The sequence below is a fragment of the Talpa occidentalis genome, unplaced genomic scaffold (assembly GCF_014898055.3).
Source record: "Talpa occidentalis isolate TD23 unplaced genomic scaffold, MPIMG_talOcc4v2.1 talOcc4.11, whole genome shotgun sequence".
NCBI lineage: Eukaryota > Metazoa > Chordata > Mammalia > Eulipotyphla > Talpidae > Talpa > Talpa occidentalis.
In genome coordinates this window covers 81,056,199-81,082,591 of record NW_023601104.1, presented here as the reverse complement: position 1 = coordinate 81,082,591, position 26,393 = coordinate 81,056,199, and the positions used below count along the sequence as shown (strand labels likewise).

Here is a 26,393-nt window from a genome sequence, read left to right as displayed (position 1 = left end):
GAACTGTTCTCATGTTTGTGTTTCTAGAGTCAGAAGGGTAAGTGAAAGGGGTAAGGACGCGTGAAGGGGAAGAGAAATACCAGTGACCTGCTGGAGGGTCAACTCCGGGGACTGATCTCCCATTTGCGGAGTGAGCGGACCGTTCGGCTGCTAGGCAACCGTACCTCCTCTGGGGGGGGGTGCAAGTCCCCAGTTGGAGGTGTCTAAGTTATTGCCTGTAAATTTAGCCACAGTGCCTTCTCAAAGTTAACAGAATAGGTAGCCTCTAAAAGTGTAATTTTTTTTTTTTTGTACCAAGTCTTGGTAAGCCCTGAAGTTGGCCTCTTCCTCGGTGGGTTTCTTCTTCCTGTTCTCAGGCACGACGCGGCCACCTCTAGGGAAAGGCCCCCGCCGCCGCGCGTTGCCGGGCAGACCTGGACGCCTCTGCGCCCCGCTCCCCGCTCCCCGCCCAGTCTGGGCCCGGGCCCTTCGCGGGCCGCCTGGGGCAGCCATGGGCTCGGAGATGGAGCCGCTGCTCCTGGCCTGGAGCTATTTTAGGCGCAGGAAGTTCCAGCTCTGCGCCGATCTGTGCACGCAGATGCTGGAGAAGTCCCCTTACGACCAGGTACCGGCCGCACCCCGTCAGCCCCGGGGGTCCCGGCGACGAGGCTCAGGGCCTCGAGGGGACCCCAGGCTCCGGGTGGGGGCTCTGCGACGGAATTTCAGGCCCAAGTGGGCCGCACGGCCCACACAGGCACCTGCAGCGAGACCCTTTGGAGCCGGGCCCGGCGGACGGCTGCCTTGGGCGGCCCCGAGGGCCGCGTCCTCCGCCCGAGCCCTGCCTTGACCGCCCCTCCGCGAACTTCGGTAGCCCCTTTCCTGCGAGGGCCCCTTAAACGAACGCTCAAAGCCCTTAATGTTACGTTGGTGAGAACTTTGGTGATTCGCTTACACTTGCGTATGTGTGGGCTCTCGAGCTCGTTCGTTTTCTGGGCGTTCTTAAATTACAAAACAATTATGTATAAATGTAAAGCTCTGTAGCTTCGCATCCTTTGAAATAGCTGCCTTTCCCCTCTGGATGGGTTGATCCTTACACTTCATCTTTAGACTGTTAACCAAGAACGAGGAGCCTTTGATTCCGGCGCTTGAGTGCAACTTGAGGCAAATAATGCAAGTTGGAAGTTGGAGGAATGAGAATCTAGGAGGGGAAAAGATACATTATACATTAGGAGGGTGTCCCTAAAAGAAGGAACGGTGACATTCAAAGCCAACGTAAACTACATCAATAGTTTAAATTCTCTCAAAGGATGAAATTATGTAACAGAAAAAGATGATGTACTTTGTGTGTAAAAAGTGCAACTCTGGTGGGCAGGTAACTGCTGCAAGAGGCGAAATGAGAAAAAGGGTGAATAGGGGTAGAGCTGTGGCAGTTTGTCAGTGCTTCTAGTAAACAGAGAAGGTGCCTATATAAGTCTCGTTTCCCAGCTTTTCTGCTAGTGGTGTTGCCTTGGAGATGCTAGGGGAGGAAAGGAAAATTGAGAGGAGTTACATAAGCCCAGCTGAGTGTGAACGCTTCCTCACTTCCTAGGCTTTGCTTTAGCTCCCAGCAAATGGGTGGAGGGTAGTCAACCAGGTGAGGTTAACATTATGACCTTCAGGTCAACAGTAAGTACCTCTGGCTAGAACATTGCTTGGGAATGGTAGTGCTTTGTTAGATTCTGTTCCTGTTTAGTTCATGTTAGTTAGTGAGGATGACATTTCTGTAAGCATGCATTTCTCCAAGTGTGTTTCTTGGCATAGTAACCCCATAGACACTGCTTAACAACTGAATGGTGTTCCACGATTAAATGTTTGGGGGCTATGATAAAATATTGCCCCCTTTTGTACAGTAAAAGTTTGTTGCAAACCTGTTCTGTACCCCATTGTAAGACACAATGGTTTGCAAGAACTTTACATGCTTTTTCCATTGAGTTAGGAAAGTTTCCATTCTGTGTTCCAAGAACACTAGTCCCAAGAGCTGCTTAGTGAAAAAGTTTCCTAATTAAACACATTTGGGAAATGTATATTCCCTTCTTAGACATTAAAGATTTATCCTACATGCTCTGAAAAATTCCGAAGGAAGAAAACTAATTTTGCTCAATCTAATAGTTTTGAAACTTATCTGGCCCCTGTAATCTTTTCTTGACCAACTGAGCAAGGGTCAGATATCATTATAGTTACCATCCCAGGAAATGTCATTGTGAATTGTTGTAGGCAGAACCACAGTGTTATAATGAAATGTTAAGATGCTGTAATCTTCCGTACATATAATCATTGTGGCATTTTGTATTGCTTTTCTGAATTCAGGTTGAGTTTGTGCTAGGCCCTGTGATTAGGACTTTATACATACTCGATTCAATGATCTCTGTCAAGTGTTTAGTACTTGCCAGGCAAAAGTTCTATAACTTATGTGTATATCGATGCTTAAAATAACCTTGCAGAGTGGGTAACAAAAAATAAAAGCTAACATTTATTATTTACTCTGTGTCAGGCTTGCATGTTATCTTATATAATTAACTATCTCAGGAAGTTGGTATATTTCCTCCATTTTATAGCTTGAGCACAAGGTCGCAAAGGTGAAGTATTGGTCCACAGTTATCAACACAAAGCTGGCGACCCTGTTTCCTTTTCGGGCCTCTTTGGCACTTCTGTGGCAGTGTCAGTGCTGTGTGTTTCTGGACTTTTCCCCCTATATTTTCCGATCTACTGTGCCTTTTTCAAGATTTCATCAAAGTGGTAAAGAATTTTGACATGTTTGTGTATTTGCTTTTTTTTTTTTTAAAGATTTATTTATTTATGCATACAAAAACTGTTGTACAGGGGTTCAGGGGGTGAGAGGATTCACCAGAGACAGGGAGGGGAACAGAACGGGCAGATGGATTGAAATACACTGCTGAGGGGAGCAGTGGGTGAGCCCGGAGAGGTCTGCCGCACCATGTGGGTTTCTCCCTGGCCAGGGATTGAACTTGTGCTGCAGTGGCTGCGGATTGCTTCATAGGTTGCATCTCAACCCCTTGCGCTACCAGGGAGGCCCTGTTTGTGTATTTGGATGAAAGGCTCTGAGAAGTCCTGACTAAGGAAGCATGCCCAGTTTTAAGCCTTATTCTGAAACTTACTTGACCACTGCTTCCTTTTTTGGGGAACAGAGGGACAGACACCTCCCTTGCTATCCTGGGGGGAACGTTATCACTCTGGGAATTACATAGACAATGCAACAATGTTTTTATCACCCTTTAAAAAGGGGCTTAAAGGAGATCTTATTGACTCCTTTCATTTTACCTAGAAGAACAGGAAAAACACATTCAGTATTTTGTTTAAAATCTCCCAAATTAACAGGTAAACATGATAAGAGCTTAGGTATTTTTTCCTTGCCTTTTTTACATTTCCCACTAGGCCTTACTGGTGCTCTTGGAAGATTAAGACTTGTTGAAAGTTATGTTTAGTGGAACTATGATTTTGATAATCATCGTGAAAAACACACATAGGACACTACTAGGAAATACCACCGTTGTCCTTGGGTGACCAGTTGACATGGTCAAGATCTTTATGGCCACAGGTCTTGTTAGGTCCTGGCCTCTTCCATTGTATTCTGTGTTTTGGAGTTGATATAGTACTTCACAATGTGATACAGAATTTCTAATTGCAAGAAATATTTTTAAAGAGGTTATTTTATTTTGTTGTTTAGATTTGGGCTTGATTTGTTCTGTTCTTATGAATGTCAGAGTTGGTAGGAGAATCAGTATCAGAAATTTATATCTTTTCTTTTCCCATCCTTTTGAAATGTTTTGCTGGGGTAGTTTACTGAAGGAGAAGCTGTATAATATTGCCAGAACAGTAAGTAGCATAGAAGTTTAAGGTGATGTTACCTTACCCTGCTGAGCTTTTGAGACCAGGAAAGGGTGCTGGAAAGTCGACAGCACTCCCTCAGCTTTGTTTTTCTTTCTTTCTTCTTATTTTTTTTTTTAAGATTTATTTATTTATTTATACAAGCACTGGGTACAGTCAGAAGTGCGGGAGGGTGAGAGAATTCACCAGAGCCAGAGCAGGAACAGAACAGGCAGAAGGACCGAAGTACACTGCTGAGGGGAGCAGCGGGCGGCAGGAGAGGTCTGCGCGCCATGCGGGGCCCTCCTCTGGTGGCCGGGGAGCAGCCGGGGATCGAACCGGCGCTGCAGAGGCTGGGGGCAGCTTCGCAACCCAGCGCTCAACCGCTGTGCCACTGGGGAGGCCCTCTTTCTTATTTTTTTTTAAATATTTTTATTTATGCATACAAGAAATGGTGTGTAGGCCAGAGACACAGGGGAAGGAGGGTGAGATTTACCAGAGACAGGGTGAGGAGCAGAACAGGTGGATCTACTGAAATACATTGCTGAGGGGAGCAGCGGGCGAGACAGGAAAAGTCTGCTGCACCATGTGGGTAGCTCCCTGGCTGGGGGTCTAACACATACCTTAGTGGCTGGCACAGTGGTTGGTGCAGTGGCTGGAGATCGCGCAGAGACTTTAACCTTTGTGCCACCAGGGAGGCCCTACTTCTGCATTTTAAAGTGAAAGACTTCTCTGCAGCACTTTGCATTACATTCCTGAGCCACCAAGCTGAGTCACTTTGAAGCAGTGCCTCCACACATGGGAGAGAGCAAGAAAACTAAGATATTTCTTTGAGTACCAAATGAATTCATTTTCTCTTGTTTATTTTTTCCAAAACAAAAATAGTGTTTGCTTTTCTTTATGTTATTTTTTCACTTTTGGTTTTGCTCCAAGATTAAGGAGAATCTCTCTAAAGTGATTCTTTTTTTCTTTTTCATCCTTTTTTTTTTTTTTTATAAACTGGTCCAGGGGACTTAAAAAGATAGTATTTTGGTTGTAATGCATCAGTGATTTGGGATGAAGCCCACCTTTAAGACTTTCCTTCTACATTTTCACGTTAAGGAGTACCATGTTGGTATCGTATTATCAAAATATTTGAGTAGTGCCTTGTACCTTCCAATAGGAGGAGTAGATTTTATTTACTTCTGAGTCCTACATCAGCCTGGCCAGAGTTCATGATACAGTGTGGAATGGCATGTTTCCTTGGAGTCATACATATTTTATTGGCTGCAAAGGGCTGAAGGGTAAGTCGACTGATGACATGGTGTGTGCCTCGGGGAAGAAGAATTCTTGAAGAAGTTGGATATCTTTTCCCAGATGCAGGATGGGGAGAAGCAGAGAGGCAAGGATTTATAAGCATAAAGGATATTAAGGTTCTGACCTGTTAAGAGTTCATTTATCATACTCTCCTTGTTTGATAAAAATACAATAAGAAAAGCAATTCACAGAAAGCAGTTTCCCTCTTTTTCTCCCAAAGTATTCTTTCAGTCATGGCTGGAAAAGTGGTTCAAAGTTAGTAGATAGGGAAGGGAGACGTGTGAACTGGTGGCACACTCAGCAGCCTGACCTAGAGAAGACACTGCTTCTGTCCTTGTGTGGGTCATCCTGATTAGTCGCTTAATCTGATTACTGTTCTTCATGTTCCATATGTCAGACCCATGGTTTTAAAAGCATCCCTGATTTTTAGCTCCATTATAATTAAATGCTTCGTAAAATATGGAGGTTTTACAGGCAGTGGGGATTTTAAAAGACAGTATGCTTGTATTAATGGGGTGGATTTCTGATAGATTTTCCAGTGATTTAAATCAGTGATTCCGGGGTGGGAGTGCTGTTTACCAGGGGGTGAGAGCTTTTTCTAATTCACATTCTCCTCTCTGACTCCCAATCTCTGATTATAATAAGAGATGTTCAGGAGAGGAGGAAATTATTATTGTAAAGGGTTGGAAGTGAGAGAGAAGCCTGAAAACCACTGGTTTGAGTGAAAGACATGGAGCCAGTGTTGCCCAGTCAGTTGCTGTGTTAATGGCTGCTTGAGACAAATATCTGGTGATCCAAGCCAAAAAACATCTAATTTATTTCCTCTCTGGGGCCATGGAGATTCAGCTGGGTTTAATCTTTTGATTTTACACTCTGTGGAACAGTTCTTTTATGAATTTGTACACCTGCTGATATGTGGATTCCACATCCACCTGGCCACTTGGTCCCTGGATCACCCTCACCTTCTGAAACACCCATTTCTCTGTTCCCTTACAGTCATCTTCCTTTCTGTTATTCAAAATTCTAAATAATGACATGGTAGTTTAAGGGTGGAGCTGGGTAAACTCATTAGCCAGAATAAGTACTGGTGGTAATTATGAAGTCACATTCTGAAATGCATTCTGAATTATCAGGAGAGCTAATTCCCTAAAGCAACAGCAACAACCTAAGAGAAAGCCTGACTCCAGGGAGGAAGGAGGCGACAAACCCTTGTGAACTGATGTTGATGCTAATGAGAATCAGCTTGTTCTAGGCAGGGCCCCTCGACTTTCTACATCCTCAGACTCGCTCACTTGGAAGGAGACTGAAAGGGAAGTTTCAGTCTGATGGGCTCCTACTGGGAGTCAGTTTTGAGTTCTGAAAATGGAAGTAGAAGAGGATTTGGTGCTTTTCTGTTCATTGTTTAAATGTTTTCCGAGAGAAATTCTGAGTGTGTGATAGTCCTCATTGAAGGTGCTGCCACCTTATGTGTTATTAGTGATAAGCACATCTGTGAAAGGCCTCTGATGATTATCAAATAGTCTTAAAAATGCAATTTTATAAATTAAAAGACGCCTTCCCTATAAAGGCACTATAGCTACAATCCAAGAGGGCTGGCCAATGGCGGTTGCATGCCTTGTTCAAGGTCACACAGCTAAGTGGCTCCCGGAGGTTCAAGAGCAGGTCTCCTGACTTGGCGGAGGCCTGGTGCCATGTCCTCATGGATATTCATGGATAAATTTGGTAGATGGAGTGAACCTAGTTTGTGGTTCATTATGTGGGTGGAATCGTTTAAAGCACAGACGTGTAACTGAGACTCCTAAAGATGAAGGTCTCAGTCATTTTTTAAAAAAAGTTTTGCCCTTTCTCTAAATTAACACATCTTGTCTCTTTCCCTTCATACTCCTGCTGTTCCTGCAGGCTCTCCAGATCAGCCCACTCTGGCCTTCCCCACTCTGTGTAGTAGCCACTTCCCAACCTTGCTCTGATCTCACATACTCAGCAGGGTGCATGCTCTTGACCCAGAGTGTCCAGGTTCAACTCCGGCCTCTATACCTTGACCTCAGAGTTTTCTCATCTGTAAAATAGGGCTAAGAGTATACGTACGTTAAAGGGCTCTTGTGAAGGTTTAGTTTATTAATACATGGTAAGTGATCAGAAATGTTAGCTGCCATTGCTTCTCCACGACTAGGAAGATGTGCGTGGAGGATTCTAGTGCTTCTGCTCTTCTGACAGGATTGCTGGTGACCTGGAAGCATCTGCGAGGAAAGTGTCCAGTGTTTGATGACAAAATGCTGTTGACTATAGATCATAGATTGTTGGCTCTCAATAATTCTCAGAAGACTCTCCCTCCCTTTGACTCCCTTCTCACAGTTCTCGTGTTCTGCTTTTCTGCACGCCATCTAAGTGATCTATAATTTGTCCATAGCTTGACCAGAGCATTTAGTACATTGGACTGTAATTTATCCAGTTATGTGCTTCCCCCATGCGATGTATTCAGGGCTACCAGGGTGCCAGGAGAATGTCAAAGAATGAATGTGGCTTCTGCCTCCCACTATTTAGGCCTGTCTCTATTTTCCATTCCCACAACCACACCTGTCTCTACACCTCTGATTTTCTTCTCTGACCTTTTCATTTCCTGGGCGCGCGCTGCCTGCACGGTAGGTCCTAACTGTGTGCTGCAAGGGCAGGAGAAGGAGACAGAGAGCACGAAGGCTTACTTCAGCGAACAGAGGTCTCCAAGGCTGAATTTTGCCATTTCAGTTTGGGCCACTGGCGGAATCTTTCTGCCTTTGGCAGCATAACAATCATCCAGAAATCTGTGATTTCTGCCTCCTTATAGCACTCTTTTCCTTTTTTAAGCACTGTTACATCCCCTCTGCTAAACTTATTTTCCCCCTTCTGTGGGGAACTTATCTTGTATCTCTCCTGTACTTTACCCTTCAATCCTGTCTTATTTCCTGCTCATTTATTTATTTTTTTTAATCTCTAAGATGCACTGGCAAGAAAGAGCTCTGTTTTCTCTCAACCATTTATGTGACCTTGAGCAAATTACTTGACATCTCTGAGTTTGTTTCCTTATCTGCAAAATGGGTAATAATACCTGCCTGGTCCCTCAGATGGTTGATAGCAGACTCAAATGAGATAATGGGTCATATAGACATGTGTACACAGAAGTGGAAGAATAGAAGATACTTCTGTTGTGTTATTCCCTGAATCAGTGTCTTTCTCTAAATGTAGACTATGGGATCTGGGCTAACTGTACTTTTTCCAGATTTTTCTTATGCATAGTGGACTTTAAAACCCCTGATTGCTATGTGCTGATTACTGTCTACTCTAAATCTCACCCTGAGGATTCTTACGGTCTAGCCTAGTATATTCTTTCCTCTCTGTTGCTGCCATGTGTCATGCTAAAGAAATTGCTTCCCCTTGCACGTGCCCAGATGGTCTGCACATTGCTTGCCCACATACACTTAGAAAAAATAGTTAGAATTTTTGGATTTTAGACCTGTAGAAAGCAAGGATTTTCTTTTTCTGTTTCCTAGTAGCTTCCCCAATAAAACAGGTTGCAGAGTAAGTATTCAATAGAGCCTGCTAGCTGTGGACATCTAACTGTAGATGTTTTTATAAATAAATGTGTTATAAGCCTGATTTTTTCCCAATGGATTTCTATGTAATTTGGCAAAACAAAAGAAAAAACATTGAGTTTATCACCACCCGGCAGAATTTATATTACATAGTCTTTATAAAAATTTCTCAGAGGACATTATAGGCAGAATTAACTTATCTTTAGCCACTAATGCCATTATATTTATGTGGAATAGTGGAGTTTACATTTTTCTCCTCCCCAATTATATTTGAATATAAAGAAATGCTTCCTTGGTATAGTTGTAAAATTGTTTTTAATTTAGAGATATTGTGTCTTCATTAAACAGGTAGTTAAGATATATTTTCTGTGCTCTCAATGAGGTTAGAGCAATCAGATTGTCTGATCATAGGTAATTTTGCACTATTCAATATAAGTTGTGCAGAACTCTTGAGAACACTTGTGAAGAAAAGTTAAAGTTGATATTTGGATTTTTTAGTGAATGAGTTTGCATCTGCCTACACATACTTGGTTAGTCATTAAGACTTTTATTGTCTTAAGAAACTGCATTTCTTAAAAATATTTACTACCTTCTTAATGCTTTCCAGGAGCCAGATCCTGAATTGCCAGTGTCACAGGTAAACATTTAGCTGCAACCTTTAGTTTTAGAGACTCCTTTCGTTACTGCTGTTGCTTAGTTGTTGCTGTAGTTTAGGAGATCTGCTGCTTATCTACCTGCGGAATTATAAAGGTAGCCATATCTTCCGGACATCCTGTACTTTCTTATTAAATGATTATATTTCTAGTACTTTTGTGTCTTTGGATGGGTGGAGAGCTAACACATTCTACTTATTAAGACTTGGAGTTTAAATGGAAATGACCTAAATCGACCAGTAACATAAGAAAAATAAAGAAGGTAGCAACAGGAGCTAGGGGCTTAGAAAGGAAGCCGAAGATTCAGGAGGCTCATGTGTCTAAAAAGATTGTGATGGATAGGACAGCGTGTTACTAGTTGGCCACCTCTGCTTGGGAAGGTTTTGTTTTTACAAAGGGGAGTCTGCCAGGGTGAGGAAGAGAGGAAGGGGCGCTGGCCAGACAGCCAGGACCACTAAATCAACTAAGAGGTGGGAGGCAGCCACAGGGACTTGCTAACTGCATAAGACACAAGCAGATGAATCCAGAAGGTGCTTGAAAGAGAGAAGTTCTGATGAAGGGCTGGAGGGGATGTCCTCTCTGGCCAGGAAGCTTTCAGTCTATAAAGTTTCCCGGTAAGTCTCGAAAGAAGGAAAAGAGATGGCAGAGCTGTAGACCAGAGACCTTAAATATTGCCAGGTGTTCCCTCCCAAGCAGAGAGAATTTTGAGAGTGTTTTTTAGGCAAATAAACAATTTCAACCACGTATGAATTCGTCATGTATGATCATCAAATCTTTAGAAGAAAACAAAATTCAAATACCCTTATAGAGCCCTGTGTGGTATTAAACAAACACTATGCATGGGTTAAAATGTGTAGGGATACAGTTGAATAAAGTAAAAAAAAAAAAGCCCCACTCCTGACCCAGCAGGCAGGTTTGGGAGGCTGGACTATACAGGGGAATGGATAAGGCTGCCTTGGGAACAAGGCCATATTACTGACCCCCAGGACCAAAAAACCAGTCCCGCTTCAGGACTGCAGAAGCAGAGGCCAGGACATGTTTCTGGGTTAAACACCAGTCCAGAGACCAGATGTCCCAGCAGGTAACTGGTGCAAACTGGCGCCCCAAGTTAGGAAGCCCGCTAAAACAGAGTATAAAAGAGCCTCAAATCCTTCTTCGTGGGCAGACCTCTCCTGTTTAACCTGCTCTTCTCTTAGCTGTGTGTTTCTATAAATCTGCCTGTTCTGTTCTCCACTCTGTCTCTGGTGAGTTCTTTCACCCCTGTGCCTCCAGCCTCACCCTGATCTCCCCACAACAAAATGTGTCACTCTGTTCTTTAAAAGAATGCCATTTGCTTTTGGAATGTTCCTAATTGTGATTTCCAAATTGATAGATGATACAAAACTCTTGTTTGCATAATACATGTCCTAGTCATCTAAGAAGGACCTAAATTATAAAAAGAAAATAATGTACTTTTAGTTTACAGTGATTAGGGAAGATTTGATTAAAATTAAAATTCAATTGAAGCAGCAGAAATTTGAATTGTTGGTAGATTTTAAAACTGTAAGTGGCATTTGAAAATTCCTGTCTAGCACAGGACTTTATGAGAGACCTATTTTTCTTATTACTTTTTGTTCTGTTACTGTAGACTTAATTATCCACTGAATAAATACAAGAGAATAAAAAGGGAACAAGGCTAATTGGATCCTTCTGAGTTCACTATTCACACTTTTTGCCTTTCTTCTTGTGCGCATTTTTACAACTTCACAGTAGTTAAGGCTTTATAATAACAATTGAATGTTTTGTGCCCATTTTCATCAATGAGGCAGAGATGTTAAATGTTTCTTACAACTTTTCAATCAGGTTTGATGGCGTTATTCTAGTAATAACCTTGCCAAATTGTTAAATGCCTTAAATTTCTGGCCTTGCTTTCTGTATTAAAAAGAGAACAATTTAAACATGTTATGCTCAGTCAGTAGAGTTTTTACCTTTATATGTGCTTATTTTCATAACAAAAGTTGGATTAACCTCACAGAAGGGAGAACAAATTAGTCAATATTTTCCTGATGTTAACTGTCAGATATTTGCCTCAAGAGTAATGTCTTATAGATTTACTCAGTAGGCAGATGAGATGGGATTTTGTCTCATAGATTAAAAGGGAAGTAACTGATATAATGATTACTCATTTTCATTGGGAAAATCTATGCTTTTCCCTAAGAAAGAGTTACTAAACATCTGTTATTACTTTTATCAATTTTATAGCAATTCCAGTCCATAGGCATTCATGTGTGTTTATATAAACAACAGCTTTGAAAAACTAGAATGCTGTCATTTATTAACAAGTTAAATATATCTGATAAAGGCAATTTATGTTTTTATTCAAAGGCAGTTTGGAATTGCCAGAGGTGCTGTTACACATTTTATTTTAACCATTGATTAGTTTTGATTTTTTAAAAAAAAAAACACATAGAGGATTTTAGGACTGTAGAGCATAACTTGACTTGTTTCCAAAATAAATTTAAATATTTTTTTTAAAAGCCAAAGCCCCATCTGCTGTTTTCATTAAAATCTCTAGAATTGTTCACATTGCCAAGAGTGGTTCTCTGAATATAATCGGATGTTTAATCAAGCAATGGTGTGTGATTTTTCAAGGTCAGTTTTTGCTAGGACAGAAGAAAAGTCAATAAAATTAATATTCTTAAATACTGGTGAAATTTAAATGATAGTTTCAGTAGATTTTATTACAGATATGTAAATATCAGAAGTTCACATCACTGTTTTTACTTAAGAATTAGGATTAAGAAACTGAAAAATGTAGCTATATTTACCTTTTTGAAAAAGTGAATTCTTATAGAATAAAATTGAAAAAAAGCTGTTTCTATTTGACTTCTGAAACATTTATTCATTTAGTGAGAATAGTGGATTTATTTTCCTGTGTTTTGCTTAGCCTAATATAAAAAAAAATTGCATCTCAGTATTTGGGAGGTTAGTAGGAAAAGCATGATGAGTTGGTTTGTGAGGTAGATTGGGCTAAAACAGTGTTGACTTGAAAATGCTTGAAAAAATGTGTGTGGATAATTAATTGCCAATTAAATTTTACTATAATAACAAAAACTTGACTTTTAGAAGGTCAGTTTAACTAGATCTCCAAATGCAGTCCTGAAGCTTCATTAGCTCCTCCTCCTCAGAATAAAAATCCAGATACCTCACTCTGGCATAACAGGACTGGTCACCTGTCCCGTCCTTTTTCTCCAGGATCTTCTTTTACTGTTTCCTCAACTAATGTCAACTCCTTTGTTTCCAAACATGCCACACACCCTTTAGTTAACCTGCCATGTCCCCCGTATTCCCCTTGCTGGGCACACACTCTCCTGTCTGGGCCACTAGATTAAATTCTTCTCTTCTACCCTCTCTTCACCCCCAGGCAGCTGAGTACCTTTCTTGTCCTACCATGACACATTCCAGAATTTTTAGTTATTACACTTTCCCCATAACTGTGAAATTCTTAAGAGATAGAACTAGTCTGATGAGCTAGGGCTGGGAAATTCTTGTGGGCCAGAGCTGTGGCTTATTCAGGCCTCTTCGCAGGCCCTGGCCTTGAGTAGGGCACTCCATAGGAATGTGGGACTCATCCAGCACAGCCTGCATCCTGCTTTACTGTTCAACAGAAGACACTGCTGTTGTCCTCGCTGTCCACCAGATGTGCTGAGCAAAGAATGCCCTTTTTGAAAAATTAGAGCTATCAGATACTTTAAGGGGAGTATATGATCTGTGGGTATGTAAGTTAAATCAGGATTAGTTTTTTCCACCTTTGTGGTTAAACCATTAGTCCATCCAGTGATGAACTTTCCTGACCCTTGAAAATAGCTATATAGTTTTGGCAACTTTCCTGATCTTTTATGAGTGAAAACCTTAAATTGTTTCTACACTTTGGTGGTTTCCTCAGTTGGATGCAGTTCCAATTGGAATTGATTTTTTTGCTGTTTTTACAAACAAATTAGTTCTTTGAGTTCATACTCTGCTCATTCAGTTGTGTTAAATTTCCACGACATTTGAAATATTTTATTCTAAATAAACTGATAAGAATCCAATAAACCTCAACCAGAAATGTAGAAGCCAAAAAACCCGATCATTTAACCAAATGGAATTTCTCTTTAGGAACCTAAATCTTTTGTGAAGAAAGCCTTCTTCATTCCCACTAAAATGAAAGCTGGAAGATATTATTTTTCTTTTCTTTTAAAACAGATTTTTATCTATGCATTTTGGTTACTTCAGCCCACAAATACATCTCTACCTCCTAATTCCCATACAGTTGTTTTCTGCACCACACACTTGTCACCTGTCAGGCACTCCTTTGCCTTGTCATTTACTCCAGTAGGTGATGTGTTCAGGGAATTTAGGGTTTGATCCTCTCATGTGTCCTCAGAAGCTAGTACAATGCTGCATAATTAGAAGGCGCTCAATAAATGGACTGACAGAGTGAATGCACCCCAGGTTAATTTATGTGTGAACTTGTTGGACCTCTGGCCTCTCCCGTTTCTGTTTTAGTCCCTTTGCCTTCATTCAGCTGCTTCATATCCAGACCCCAGGGTGGTGAATCCAACCCTGTCTATGTTTCCCTGGCTGCTGCTTCCTCTCTACCATGAGTCAGTGCTATGTTTCTGCTTTAGGAGTTGCCTTTTCTCCAAATTGTCCACAGGACACCAAGCTTTATTGTTTTCTGTGTCTGTTCTTTTGTGAATCATAGAAAGATAAACTTTCTAATAAAGTAGGTTTAAATGTTTAACAAGATACTTAATTGTGTACACCTTTCCACTTAATTTCTCAAGGTAAAGCATATTAAATATGTTTACCAGATGTTTATGTTTTCCAGATTCCTTATTATCCTTTCCAATTTTTCCCCAGTTTCTAGCAGGCTTTCAACTGGTTAGATCACAAAGCAACTGAGATTGTGTTGATTACTTATTGGGACAAATTGTTCATATTTCAGTTCAACATTTTTGGAATATCTGTTGGGTACTAACTCCATAAGTATTATGGAAAATTCAAAAAATGAGCCAGGTAAAAACTGCATTTTCTGGAGTAGAGTGGGCTAACGTTAAAATGTTTGTCAAATATGTGAGTACATGGTAATGGAAACGTGAAGTCAGTGCTCTTTGAGAAATGCTCTGTGAAAAAGACAAGGGCGAAGGAGGTTTAGAGTTAAGTTATCAGGAAAATCTTCATGAAGGACTTGGCCCTGAAGAAGGAAGGCAGGGAGAGGCTGTTGTAGCTTTGTTTGTTTGTTTTCCAATGGTTATTCTAGTAAAATTTTCTCTCTAAGGATCTTTTACTTATAAAACACATGTTAAAAATCTACCAGATAATCACTACACTTGTATTTGCTAGGTAATTGATATACTGGTTGTTTCAGGATTAGTAACTTTCCTGTATCATTTTCATGACATAGCTCTTAAAGTTAGTATAATGCATTAAGTGGTAAACATTTAATATACAATCAGATAATAAAAGATGATTATGCAGTACTTCTAATGCTCTTTAATGTGTTTTATTTTATCCTTGCTTTTTAGGCAGTTTGGATCTTAAAAGCACGAGCCCTAACTGAAATGGTATATGTAGATGAAATTGATGTCCATCAGGAAGGGATTGCAGAAATGATGCTGGATGAAAATGCTATTGCTCAAGTACCACGTAAGCACTGGGTTTTCAGTTAACTAATAAAATGCCATTAGAAAGAGGAATAGTTTATTGAAGATATTAGATATGTACACCTACACATTTGTATATTATATATATGATTCAAGATTTATACATTATACATGTCTCCCTGGTGACGTAAGGGGCTAAGACGCAACCTGTGAAGCTATCTGCAGCCACTGCAGCACGAGTTCGATACCCACATGGTGCAGCAGACCTCTCCTGACTCACCTGCTGCTCCCCTCAGCAGTGTATTTCAGTCCATCTGCCTGTTCTGTTCCCCACTCTGTCTATGTTGAAACTTCTCACCTCCGACATCTCTGGCCTGTACCCCAGTTCTTGTATGCATAAATAAATAAATCTTATTAAAAAAAGCTATGTACATGAAGCAAGAAAAAACATTAATTGAAGCAAATGGTCTCTATTCTGCTTTACAGTACAGAGTCTCCATGATTCAATTATATTCAGTTATGTTAGATTTGTGGGATTGATGTATTGAAAAACTTTTCCCATAAAAGTTGTATTATGCATTTTAAAATATTTTATAAAAATGCATTCTTTCTAAACCATTTGTCTAATATATCAGAAGATTGTTTATCTGGGAGGTTAGACATAGGAGACAGCCAAAGAACAGACATGTTCTAACGGGGACTGAAAAAAACAGTAATGCCAAACTTTCACTTCATGGACATAATTGAAGATGATTGGCTCTGGTGCATGAGGTGAGATGATGGTGTGCTATTCTGGGCTGTGAATGCCTGTCATTATTGTCACAGAAGCCCTGTCCCAGCTTGCAGGTGTGTTGGTGCAAATGGCATAGGATGATTACTGTGACATAGGTCTTGCTTGAAATAATGAGTTGTGACACCCACGATTTGTATATATTAAAGCTTCAGTAGAAATGGAGGGAAAAATACACATGTTCTATGTTAAAATGTCTTGTTTTGTTCTTTTGAAATTAAAATATCTAAATTCTAGATATTGTGGGCAAATGACCTTATTATGGAAAAAGTTTGTATGAGAAACGAAGTGTATAGAACCCATCATTTTGATGCTTTGGGGCTTTAGAGCTTGCTAGTCTTGTGTTCGAATCTCAGCCTATTAACAGGTTGACCTGTTTACTTAATTCTCTCAGCCTATGCTAAACGAGTTAATGCTACCTTAGTGTGAATATTAAATGTGGTATCTTAAGTAACATGGTAGGTTCTCAACATCAGTCTCAACACATTTCCCTTAAAATATTTCCTGTTGCTAATGTCTGTTTTACCAGGCCAGCATATTTCAGAAAATTACATTAGCTGACAGTTTTTACAGATTAATAAGTGATACATAGATTGAATTTGCCATTTGACCTCATAGGCCCTGGAACCTCTTTGAAGCTCCCTGGAACTAATCAGACGGGAGGGCCCAGTCCAGCTGTCAGGTGTGTACTTCTATTTCATACCTTCTGTCCCTGAGTACTTACCAGACTGCAGGAGAATATTCCCTTATTGATCTTCCCTGTGTTTGAACAATTTATACTCTTCATAGACCAATCACTCAAGCCGGAAGACCCATAACAGGTTTCCTTAGACCCAGCACGCAGAGTGGAAGGCCAGGCACCATGGAGCAGGCCATCAGGACCCCCAGAACTGCCTATACAGCTCGCCCTATCACCAATTCTTCTGGAAGATTTGTCAGGCTGGGAACAGTAAGTTGTGTCAACTTTACTGTAGCCCTGTGTTACCAATGTAGGTTTATGTTATGTTACATTGTTGTTCACTATTGTTATAGTGGAGAGCTGTATGGAAGGTTTTTTTTTTCCCCAAAGATTTATTCATTTGTACAAGAAGTAGGGTACACGCCAGAGGTGCGGGAGGGTAAGACGATTCACCAGAGACAGAGCAGGGAGCAGAATAGGCAGACAGACCGAAAATACTTCTGAGGGGAGCAGCAGGTGAGACAGGAGAGGTCTGCCGCGCCATGTGGGTATCTCCCTGGCCTGCCGGGAATTGAACCTGTGCTGCAGAGGCCTGGACAGCTTCACAGTGCTGCTATGCCACCAGGGAGGCCCATGGAAGGCTTTTTGAAATTGATTCTTTTTATGTTGTCTTTATTATATTTATGCACTTGATTTATATTTCAAGAGAAAGTTTGAGATTTCTTCTTTTATCATTTTTACCCATAGGCTTCCATGCTTACCAGTCCTGATGGACCTTTTATAAATTTATCGAGACTGAATTTAACAAAATATGCCCAGAAACCTAAATTGGCAAAGGTAGGTGCTTAACATTATTTTACATCATGAATTAATGTTAGAAGTGTGCAGGGAGGGTCTTGTCTTGATTGAAACGTACATGCTTATTTCCTCTAATATGCAAATGTCTCAGTCTTGAGTTAAGGAAAATCAATCAGAAAAAGTGTATATACCATTATTATGGGAAATTCTTTTTCTTTTGACAATGAACAGTGATTTTTAGTAGAGAAAGCAGATATGCAGCATTATTTTGGTGAAGCTTGGTAGGTCGTCTATGTGTGTGTATTTTTTTTTTCTTTTTCATTTTGGACTATTCTCAGAAAATAATTTTCTATCCTTGTAGGATTTTAGGACTGTCGATAAAAAAATTGTGCTCCTGCTAATTAGTGATTAATCAGGCATCTCAATAAGAACTACTCAAGGCAGATAGTGGCAAGCCAACTACATTAGTAATTCTAGCTACTCAAAAATTAAATGCTTTTTAAAATTGAAGAGAGAGAGAGAGATTGAGAATGAATACCTTGGAATTATTCAGAGCCAGGAGCACGTATCTTCTGAAAATTCGTTGTGCTTAGTTCAGCCTTTAACTGTAATCTCTGAATTGTGTGCATGAGTGCCTAGTTCATTCCTAATCTCTGTTTTGTTGGCACTCGACATATTTATTAAATATCAAACACCCAGGGAAAATAAAAATGGACACTAACCATAGTAGACTAACTGTAGATCAGAAAAAGAAATGCTAGTTGGTAGACAGGAAATCAGCTTATAAAGATGCTGTTGGAAGTTTTTCTTTGACAGCAATCCTGTCAACTTCTTTTAGCAGGATTTTAAAGCTTATTAAAAGCAATGCATATGGAACAGCTGGTGCCCTCCCTCTTTAGGCCATTTACTCGAGGTGACTGGACGACTGGTTGGTACCATTGCTGCCAGTGGTAACTGGGAGTGCAGTTAATGGAAGCATTTCCCTCAATTAGATGCTCGGGAACAGACGTGTTGTATGTTACAAGATTTAGACTGAACTAGATTTTGTATATTGTTATGTTGTAGAAATAATACCAGGGTTTCTATCTTTGGTCCCCATTTTGCCTTGACTTATTAGACTCATATTGCTGAGAGTGTCCGTAGTGATTCCCTGACACTGTCTCAGGTGTTGTAACATCCTCTTCATGGCGATGGTAGCACCAACTGCACGCTTAACAGAGGGAGTGTTAGGCCCCTCTTCTCATCAAAGGGCCTTGTCTTGACTACCTTTTCTTTTTTTGGTTGCTTCCAAGCCTTCTCTGTTAATAGCCTTGATAGCTTCCAGGGGTTTGCCTCTTTGCAAGTGTAAAATAATGGTATTGTGGATAAACATAGTACCACCAAGAGGTAATCCAGTACTTGCTTGTTTATTCCGAAGTGTTGGGTGACTGCATCACAGTGACAATTCTCAGCTCAGCTGTACTTAGCAGCCTCTGCTCATTAAGCAAAAAGCACCCCATTTTACACTGAAATTATGCTTTGTTTCTAAAGGAACTTCCACATTTCCCGATGTCTAAATTGTCATCAGAATCTTCATTACTGTATAATATATGTAATATGTAGAAAATTGGCTCAGTCTCCTATGGCAACCCTTTAGTTGGTCTTTTCATTTGTTTCTTTCTAATTAAATAGTATATAATATGAAAAAATTATTCAATTATTTGATGTTTTTTCAGTTTATATTCTGCAAAAACAGGAATCAATTGTGAATAGCCATATTTTAAAATAGCTGGTTATAACAAATAATGGTTAGAACTGTTCCCTATAAATCTGAGGCACTTTTGAGTGAGTACCTATTATTTTGATTTCAGCTGCTGTCAAAATGACCTTTGAGTTTTGATATAACAATAGAGTGCTTTTGTTAAAATAAAATCTAATGTATTTTTGGCATTCTTTTTCCTTCATAGGCCTTGTTTGAATATATTTTTCATCATGAAAATGATGTGAAGACTGTAAGTTCTAAATTCATAATACTTTCTTTTACCATAACTTTTTGACTTTGGGAATTTAGATTCTGAAATGTTCTATCCTTTATCTTATAAACAGATGGAATTATAGAGTTTGGAAAGTTACCAACACTTGTAAATCCACTGTCAATTTCAGTAGGAAAAATTGTATAAATAAAGAAGTGAGAAGACCTGTGCCTGGGCCACAGAATACACAGATCTTTATTAAAGAACAAGATATTAAAATGGCATCTTAGGTTAAATGGTCTTTTGAGTCTAATAAATCCACATTAAAAATTACTTCACTTCCGGTGCCAGCTGTCCATCAGTATACACTCCATGGCAGTGTTTCTTAACCTTTTAGGGACTCAGAAAAAACCCCTGAAAACTAGGAGAGAATATTTGTAATATAATATGTCCCAGATAATAGGTTTATATCCGTAATGCATGAAATATTCTTACAATTGAAAAGCAAAGCAATCATACATCCAAAAGAAAAGTGGGACTGAAACTACGGCTAGACAATTCTGGCAAAAAGAATTCATAAACTGTCCTTTTAAAAAAGGATAAAATGTAGAGACTTGAGCGTACTGGAGAATATGCTTATGTTAAAATTTATTTTTTATACTTACAGTTACCATTATTGATCCATTTTTTTTCCCTTTAGTCTACACATGTATGTCTGATTTCTTTGTAATGAACCTCCTCTTGGCCCTTTAATATTTTATGACAGAAAATTTCAGATAAACAAAATAGAAAGAATAGTATAGTAACCTCCTGTTACCCATCACACAGCTCTGACAATAGTTATCATCTAGGTAGCTTCTTAACAGATAATTTTACAATTATAGGCATATAACCATAAAACCATTTGTTTCATTTTTTACATGCTAATATACAAATGAACAGTAATCTGACAAATTTTGTCAAATTGAATGTAGTTAATTCACAGTATCTATATTATTTTTCCTTATTTTCAATTAGGTTAGGGAAAAGCTTTATATCCATATATTAAGTTTCAAAAAAATAAGAGATTTTTCACAATTATGTTTTCTGTGTCTCAACCACAATGCTATGTACTAGAAGAAACTAATAAAAATATGATATATTTTCCTGCCTCTCCAAGCCAATCTATCTGAGGAAATAAAGTTGACAATGAAATAACTAAAGAGGTTAATTGTCAAACTTTGAATTTATTACTGAGTAACAAAGAGAAAAAAAGTCAGAAGGGGTAATATTAGTACAGATTCACAAAGTAAGTAGAATTTTTGGGGAAGAGGGAAAATAATGTAAAGAAAGGGCAAAATATGAGCAGAATATGGAATGAGAAATAAATAGGCCATAGAGTCAAAAATGAGAATTGAAGAGATGTTTCAAAGAAAGGTGTCAGAACTTGGTGACTGATTTGATATGGAAGAAAGACAGACAGGACAAATCTGCTTCTTACAGGTGTCATGAGATGAGGGGTGGTTTTACTAACAGTAATAAGGTAGTTAGGGAAGGAAGTCATTTGTAAGGAAGCTGAATAATTCACTTGAATGTGTTTTGAGTTTGAAATTATGAAATATTCACACTTGAAATAGTCAAGTGGAGATACTACTGCATGCACTGGAAGCTGTGGCAGTGAAAGGAGTGTCTCATGTAAGTGTGCAGACGTGGGCATGAGTGAAGTGAGAGCCAGGGCAGATCAGCGGAATATAAGAATGAACTGTAGTGATCCATAGTGTTGCTGGGTGTGATGTTTAGGAAAAAGAGGAAACTAAGGTTGGGGCTCTTGAGAAACATGCACATTTCTGTAAATAAAAGTCAGTGCAGGCCATTTTCATTAATACCAAGCTGGCTCACGCTTCGTTGAGTCACACTGTCATTAAAGGAACTACCCAAGTACCATTCCATTCCATAAATGAGCAAATCTCTATAATTACTAGCCTATCATAAAGCTACATCTTGACTCCTTGGAGATTAATTCTTTGACTGAAGAGATTTATTCTTTCATTCACTGTTTTTTGAGTTGCTGCAGAATGTCAGCACTGTTCTAGGCCCTGAAGTTGTAGAGCGAAGCAAGCAGACAGAAGCTCTGTCTTTGGGAGAGTCTGTTCTGGTTGGGAAAGGACTACAGACATTTAGCAAATTCAAAAATATGTGCACTGTCATGGGTTAACATGTACTATAAAAACAAAAAGGTTTTCATGGGAAGCAGGTGTGGGAATAAATAATGACATGAGAGATGGTGCTACTTTGGATGGGGTAGGTGATGGCCAGTGAAGTCTACTCGGGAAATGGATGCGAATGAAGGGGACGAGCTGTGCAGTCATGGAGAGTGAGTCGGGGACCCTTAGCCACACAGCCCTGCCTAGGAGCCTGTGTGCATCGTTTGAGGGACAGTGGGGAGGCCAGCAGGACTGCAGTGCGCTCGGAGAGGGGAAAAGTTGTAGTGAAGGCTTCAGAAAGTAGCTCTGTCTGCTGTTTGTAGGTCATGGTGACACCTTTATTAATAGACTCACCTTGAGAATGTTGTTCTACATCTTGGCATTTACAGAAGGTTGAGGGATAGCAGCTACATTGAAAACAAACAGGATTTATGCTCTGCACTAACGGAGCTTATATTTGAAAGATTTGAAGGAGAGCAGACTTTAACCTTTACGTAATATGTATTATAAATGCTTTTGGAGTTTTTCATGTACCTTGATTTTACAGAGTTTGATCTTAAACAAACAGAACAGTGAGTTTCAATGTTTTTGTTTAAGCAGCAAAGCTATTTTCTTCAAATGAAACACCTTACCTCCATCCTAATACATAAGACAGTCCAAAATGGAGCTGCTTGATGAAGCAGAAGTGGCAGAGTAAAAACACATACCACTGTGCCTTCTCCTTGCTCTCTGCACCTCCACCTCCTGCATGCCTGTCTCCCAAATTCCAGGACTGCTGTGTACCTCCTAAATCAGAATGATGTGAATTACTAGGAGAATTTTAAAGTAATGAATTACTGAATCTATGCTAACTTCCTGAATCAGAATCCCCAAAAGTATATCCAGTAAATCTGTTGTTAATAAAAGTTCCGCAGAATATTTTCAGCCAGAATTGGGAACTACTATATAGAATATAGTTTGAAGACCAATGGTTCACAGCAGACTTTAGTGCTAGGTGTTCTAATGTAGGAAAATACAACTGGGAGTATTAATAGGGCTTAAGAGATAGAACTCTACTTAAACTAACAAGAAGGGTTGGGGGTGTGTGTCCTCTGGCTTGATGAAGGAAATCAACAAATTAAGAGAAAAGAGACGATAAAAATAATTCAAATATATCAGGAATAGGAAAGCAATACAAAATACTGTTGAGAACCGTTTATAAATTTTATGTTTTTATTTATAGAAATAGTGAAAGACTCAATATACTAGAAACAATCAACTTTGGGCACAATTTTCACTCTTTTTGAAACATCTTTGCTTCAAGTCATTCTTTTGAATTTTTGACCAGTGAACAATAAAACAAATTTAAATTAGCTAACAATAGGATATTTTATAGATTTGGTTGGACTTATGAAGCAGTCACAAAGGAAAAGAATTACTGTTTTAAATATGACTCTATAGAGTGAAGAGAAACAAAACTTATATAGGGCAAAAGAAGGGTGACATAGATACATTAAGTGTGCTTTTAAAGTTAGTGTTTACAGCAAAAGTGACTCTTAGACTCTGAAAAATATGGTGGTTATCAGAGGGAAGGGGGAGAAGGATGGGAGGAAAGGGCAGAGGGCATCAGTTGGCTGGTGGGAATGGCAGTAGAACTTTGGTGGTAGTTGTGGTGAGACTTATACACATATTGGGGGTGTGAAGCTTTAATCCTAAAAATTAAATAGTTTTGTAAACCAATGGTAAATCAATACAATTTTATTGATTGTATAAATTCAATAAATTAAAATGTGAAGATAAACACTGCCTTTATAAAGCCAAAAAAAAAAAAATAGCATTTGTCAAATATAAAGAAAACTCTGTCTGAATTTGTTAGAAAAATTCTTGTGGAAATGATCAAAAGAAAGTTTACATTAGAGGGCCTCCCGGTGGCGCAGCGGTTGAGTGCTGGGTTGCCAAGCTCCCTGCGGCCTCTGCGGCGCCGGTTCTATCCCCGGCTGCTCCCCAGACACTGGAGGAGGGTCCCACATGGCGCGCAGACCTCTCCTGCTGCCCGCTGCTCCCCTCAGCAGTGTACCTCGGTCTTTCTGCCTGTTCTGCTCCCCGCTCTGGCTCTGGTGAATTCTCTCACCCTCCCGCGCTTCTGATTGTACCCAGTGCTTGTATAAACAAAACAAACAAACAAATAAATAAATAAAACATGCCTCTATTTAAAAAAAAAAAAAAGAAAGTTTACATTAGGGAAAATGCTAGTTAAACATATTGGAGATACATTTTTTTTACTAATAACAAAAATGTAAAATAAAGAAACTTTGGACCTACAATTTTACATACATGAAATTTGAAAAAAATAATGGAATAGATTTTGAATGGTACAGTAATAGGAAAACACTACTATATGATAGGTAGCTATAAAGATACTTATTCATTTTGTTTCTGTAATTTTACTTCTCAAGAAATCATGAAAAAGTAAAGTGCTATATTGGCAAAAATATTTAGTGTAGCATTAGTTGTTATAACAAAACAACCTGAAAAGTAACCTAAGTGATAGAAGATGAGTTTGTAAGTTATAATAAAATTGCATGCTGGAATTTTATATAACCTTTAAAAATCATCATTATAAAAATAAGGTAGAAACAAAAAATAGAATGTTGAGTCAACAATATTATTCAGTATGTAAGTAGAATTCTAACTTAAAAAAAATACTTATGACATGTTAAAAGATACTACTTAAAAATGAAAATAATATGAGGTTCAATGTATTAATTCTACAAATATTTGTTGAATGTGCTCGTTGTGCCACTAGCATGGATTGCAACAGAAAATAAAATAGCTACACCTCCTGGCACTAATGGAGATTAATTCTAACTTTGCTGTTTTTCCCCAAAAATTTTAATAATGTTTTAACAACTTTTCATTTATTAATTTAGTTATAAATTAGGATCAAAAATGTATTAAAATGCTTATAATTCTATCTCTTTTGCTATTTTCATGTTTGTTACTAATACATACACATTTTTGTATAGAACACAAAATTAAGCAATTTGTTTTTATTTAGTGAAATGTGCTGTTCATGGTTTTCTTCTCATTCATTAATTTATTGATTGGGTTATTTTTTATTTTATTTATTTTTTATAAGGGTACAGAAGCTATTCAATGGAGAAAGGAGAGTTTTTAACAAATAATTGTTTTTATTAGAATAACTGGGTTATAGGCCAGAGGTACAGGGGGATGAGAGGATTCACCAGAGACAGAGTGGGGAGCAGAACAGGCAGACCTACTGAAATACACAAATAAGGGGAGCAGTGGGAGAGGCAGGAAAGGTCTGCTGTGCCATATGTGGATTAGCTCCCTGGCTGGGTTAGAACTCAGGCTGTCCAGGTGATAGTGCTGAGACTTAACCCCTACACTACCAGGGAGACTCCAATTGGGTTATTTTTTTAAAATAACTACTGAGTGCTGACATATTGGCACTGTGGTGGGTGCTGGGACTACTGAGTAGACAGATGTGCCTGTTTTCTTGCTCTGTTTTGGGCTTGCCACATTATAGTTCTCTGATAGATCATATTATTCCATTAAAATGTCATTTAGAATTTATCACAGATGTTATTTTCTGAACGGAAAGAGGTTTTATATTATGAACACAAGCATGCATTTTTATGCCTTTTGTATATTTTTTAGCTTTAGCTGAAAAAAGAGAAAAGCAAGTCATTTTTAGCATGTTTAGGAGATCAGAGGTACATTTATACTAGTTATTTTGGGCTTCCTCCAAATTTCTTTGTAAGTAACTTTCACACGAAGATGGAGAATACTGTAGACAAGTGTAGAGAATACTGTGAGTGGTATTTAAATGTTAAGAAAGAATTGCTTTTCCATGAAAAACTATAGTTCTGCCTTTGAGTTAACACTTTTCCCATTTCTGGGGGTCAATATTGATAAAACTAAAGTGGCATATGGGCTGGTGATTCTATATTTGTCTAAAGATAAATACTGTAGATAAACATAGAGGGTATTATAAAGAAGTATTTAAATGTCAGGAAAAAGTAAATTTGCTCTATGGAAAACTGAACTTCTGCATTTGTGTTCTTAATAACTCCTCTTCCACCCTCCCATTTTTGGGGTGACATTGGCAGTATTGACAAAATGAGAGTGGCATGTGGGTTGGTGATTCTGGAATCTTTATTTCCATATGCTCTTTAATTTCATCATCCTGAATTTGTTGCAACTGTACCAATAGTGAAAGGATGACTTATTTGTTTTAAATATTACTGGTTGGAGTACTAATACACATGAAATTCACTGGGACACCCAGTTGGTCATATTTATAAACATTATATTGTCTAAATGTCAAGCTCCCCTCTACTTATGAACTTTTATAAACTTATATCTTTTATTTATGAAATTCTAGACGTTTATTAATATTTAGATACTGGGTTAATTAAATTATTCAAAGATCCTTAAATTTAAGTAGATGGTCTTTTATTTTAAAAAAGTGGGAAAGACTTTGAAGAACTTTTATCACCATTTAAAAATGTTAATAGTGTTTACTAAAGAATCTTACTACTGTGATAGTTTTGTTTGGTTCTTATTTTCAATGTAAATCAGAAACAATGAAAAGAATTAATTCAACCAATAAATAATTCTTGAGTGCATCTTTGGAGTGTAGTAACATGCCATACAAATGGGTAAGAGGGATTCCCGTCCTCAGGGAACTTAAGGTGCATTTGAAATTGTTACCAATGGTTTTGTCTAATGCAGCCTCAGTTCTCACGTGAGAATGTTCATAAAATGTAATTTCTTTACCATTTTTATTCTATATCAAAATTCATATTTGTTTAATGGGCTTAGCACAAATATGGTTCCTACATAGAAGACTTGTTTTCAATACCATATCTAATAGCAAAATCAGCAAGATTGTGCTGTACTAAAAAGTACTAAGTCCAACTTTCAGAAATTAGTATATGTAAAAAAAGGCATATTTTTCCAAAAAATATAAGGTCAGTTATATGGAATGAATATGATCTATT

General features: G+C 38.7%; 1 protein-coding gene across 2 annotated transcripts in view; it reads left to right on the top strand.

The window, feature by feature from the left end:
• Positions 1 to 356: 356 nt before the first annotated feature.
• Positions 357 to 26,393, top strand: part of TTC8 (tetratricopeptide repeat domain 8) — a 47,646-nt gene continuing 21,609 nt past the window's right edge. Inside the window, exons 1-7 of one of the 2 annotated variants that reach the window (XM_037503732.2) lie at positions 435 to 604; positions 9,313 to 9,342; positions 14,908 to 15,028; positions 16,394 to 16,457; positions 16,565 to 16,724; positions 17,202 to 17,291; positions 19,199 to 19,243. In XM_037503732.2, coding sequence (XP_037359629.1) covers positions 491 to 604; positions 9,313 to 9,342; positions 14,908 to 15,028; positions 16,394 to 16,457; positions 16,565 to 16,724; positions 17,202 to 17,291; positions 19,199 to 19,243 — 624 coding nt within the window. In that variant the 5' untranslated portion in view covers positions 435 to 490. Of the gene's footprint in view, positions 605 to 9,312; positions 9,343 to 14,907; positions 15,029 to 16,393; positions 16,458 to 16,564; positions 16,725 to 17,201; positions 17,292 to 19,198; positions 19,244 to 26,393 lie in introns of both variants that reach the window. The other variant, XM_037503731.2, reaches the window with a different exon arrangement.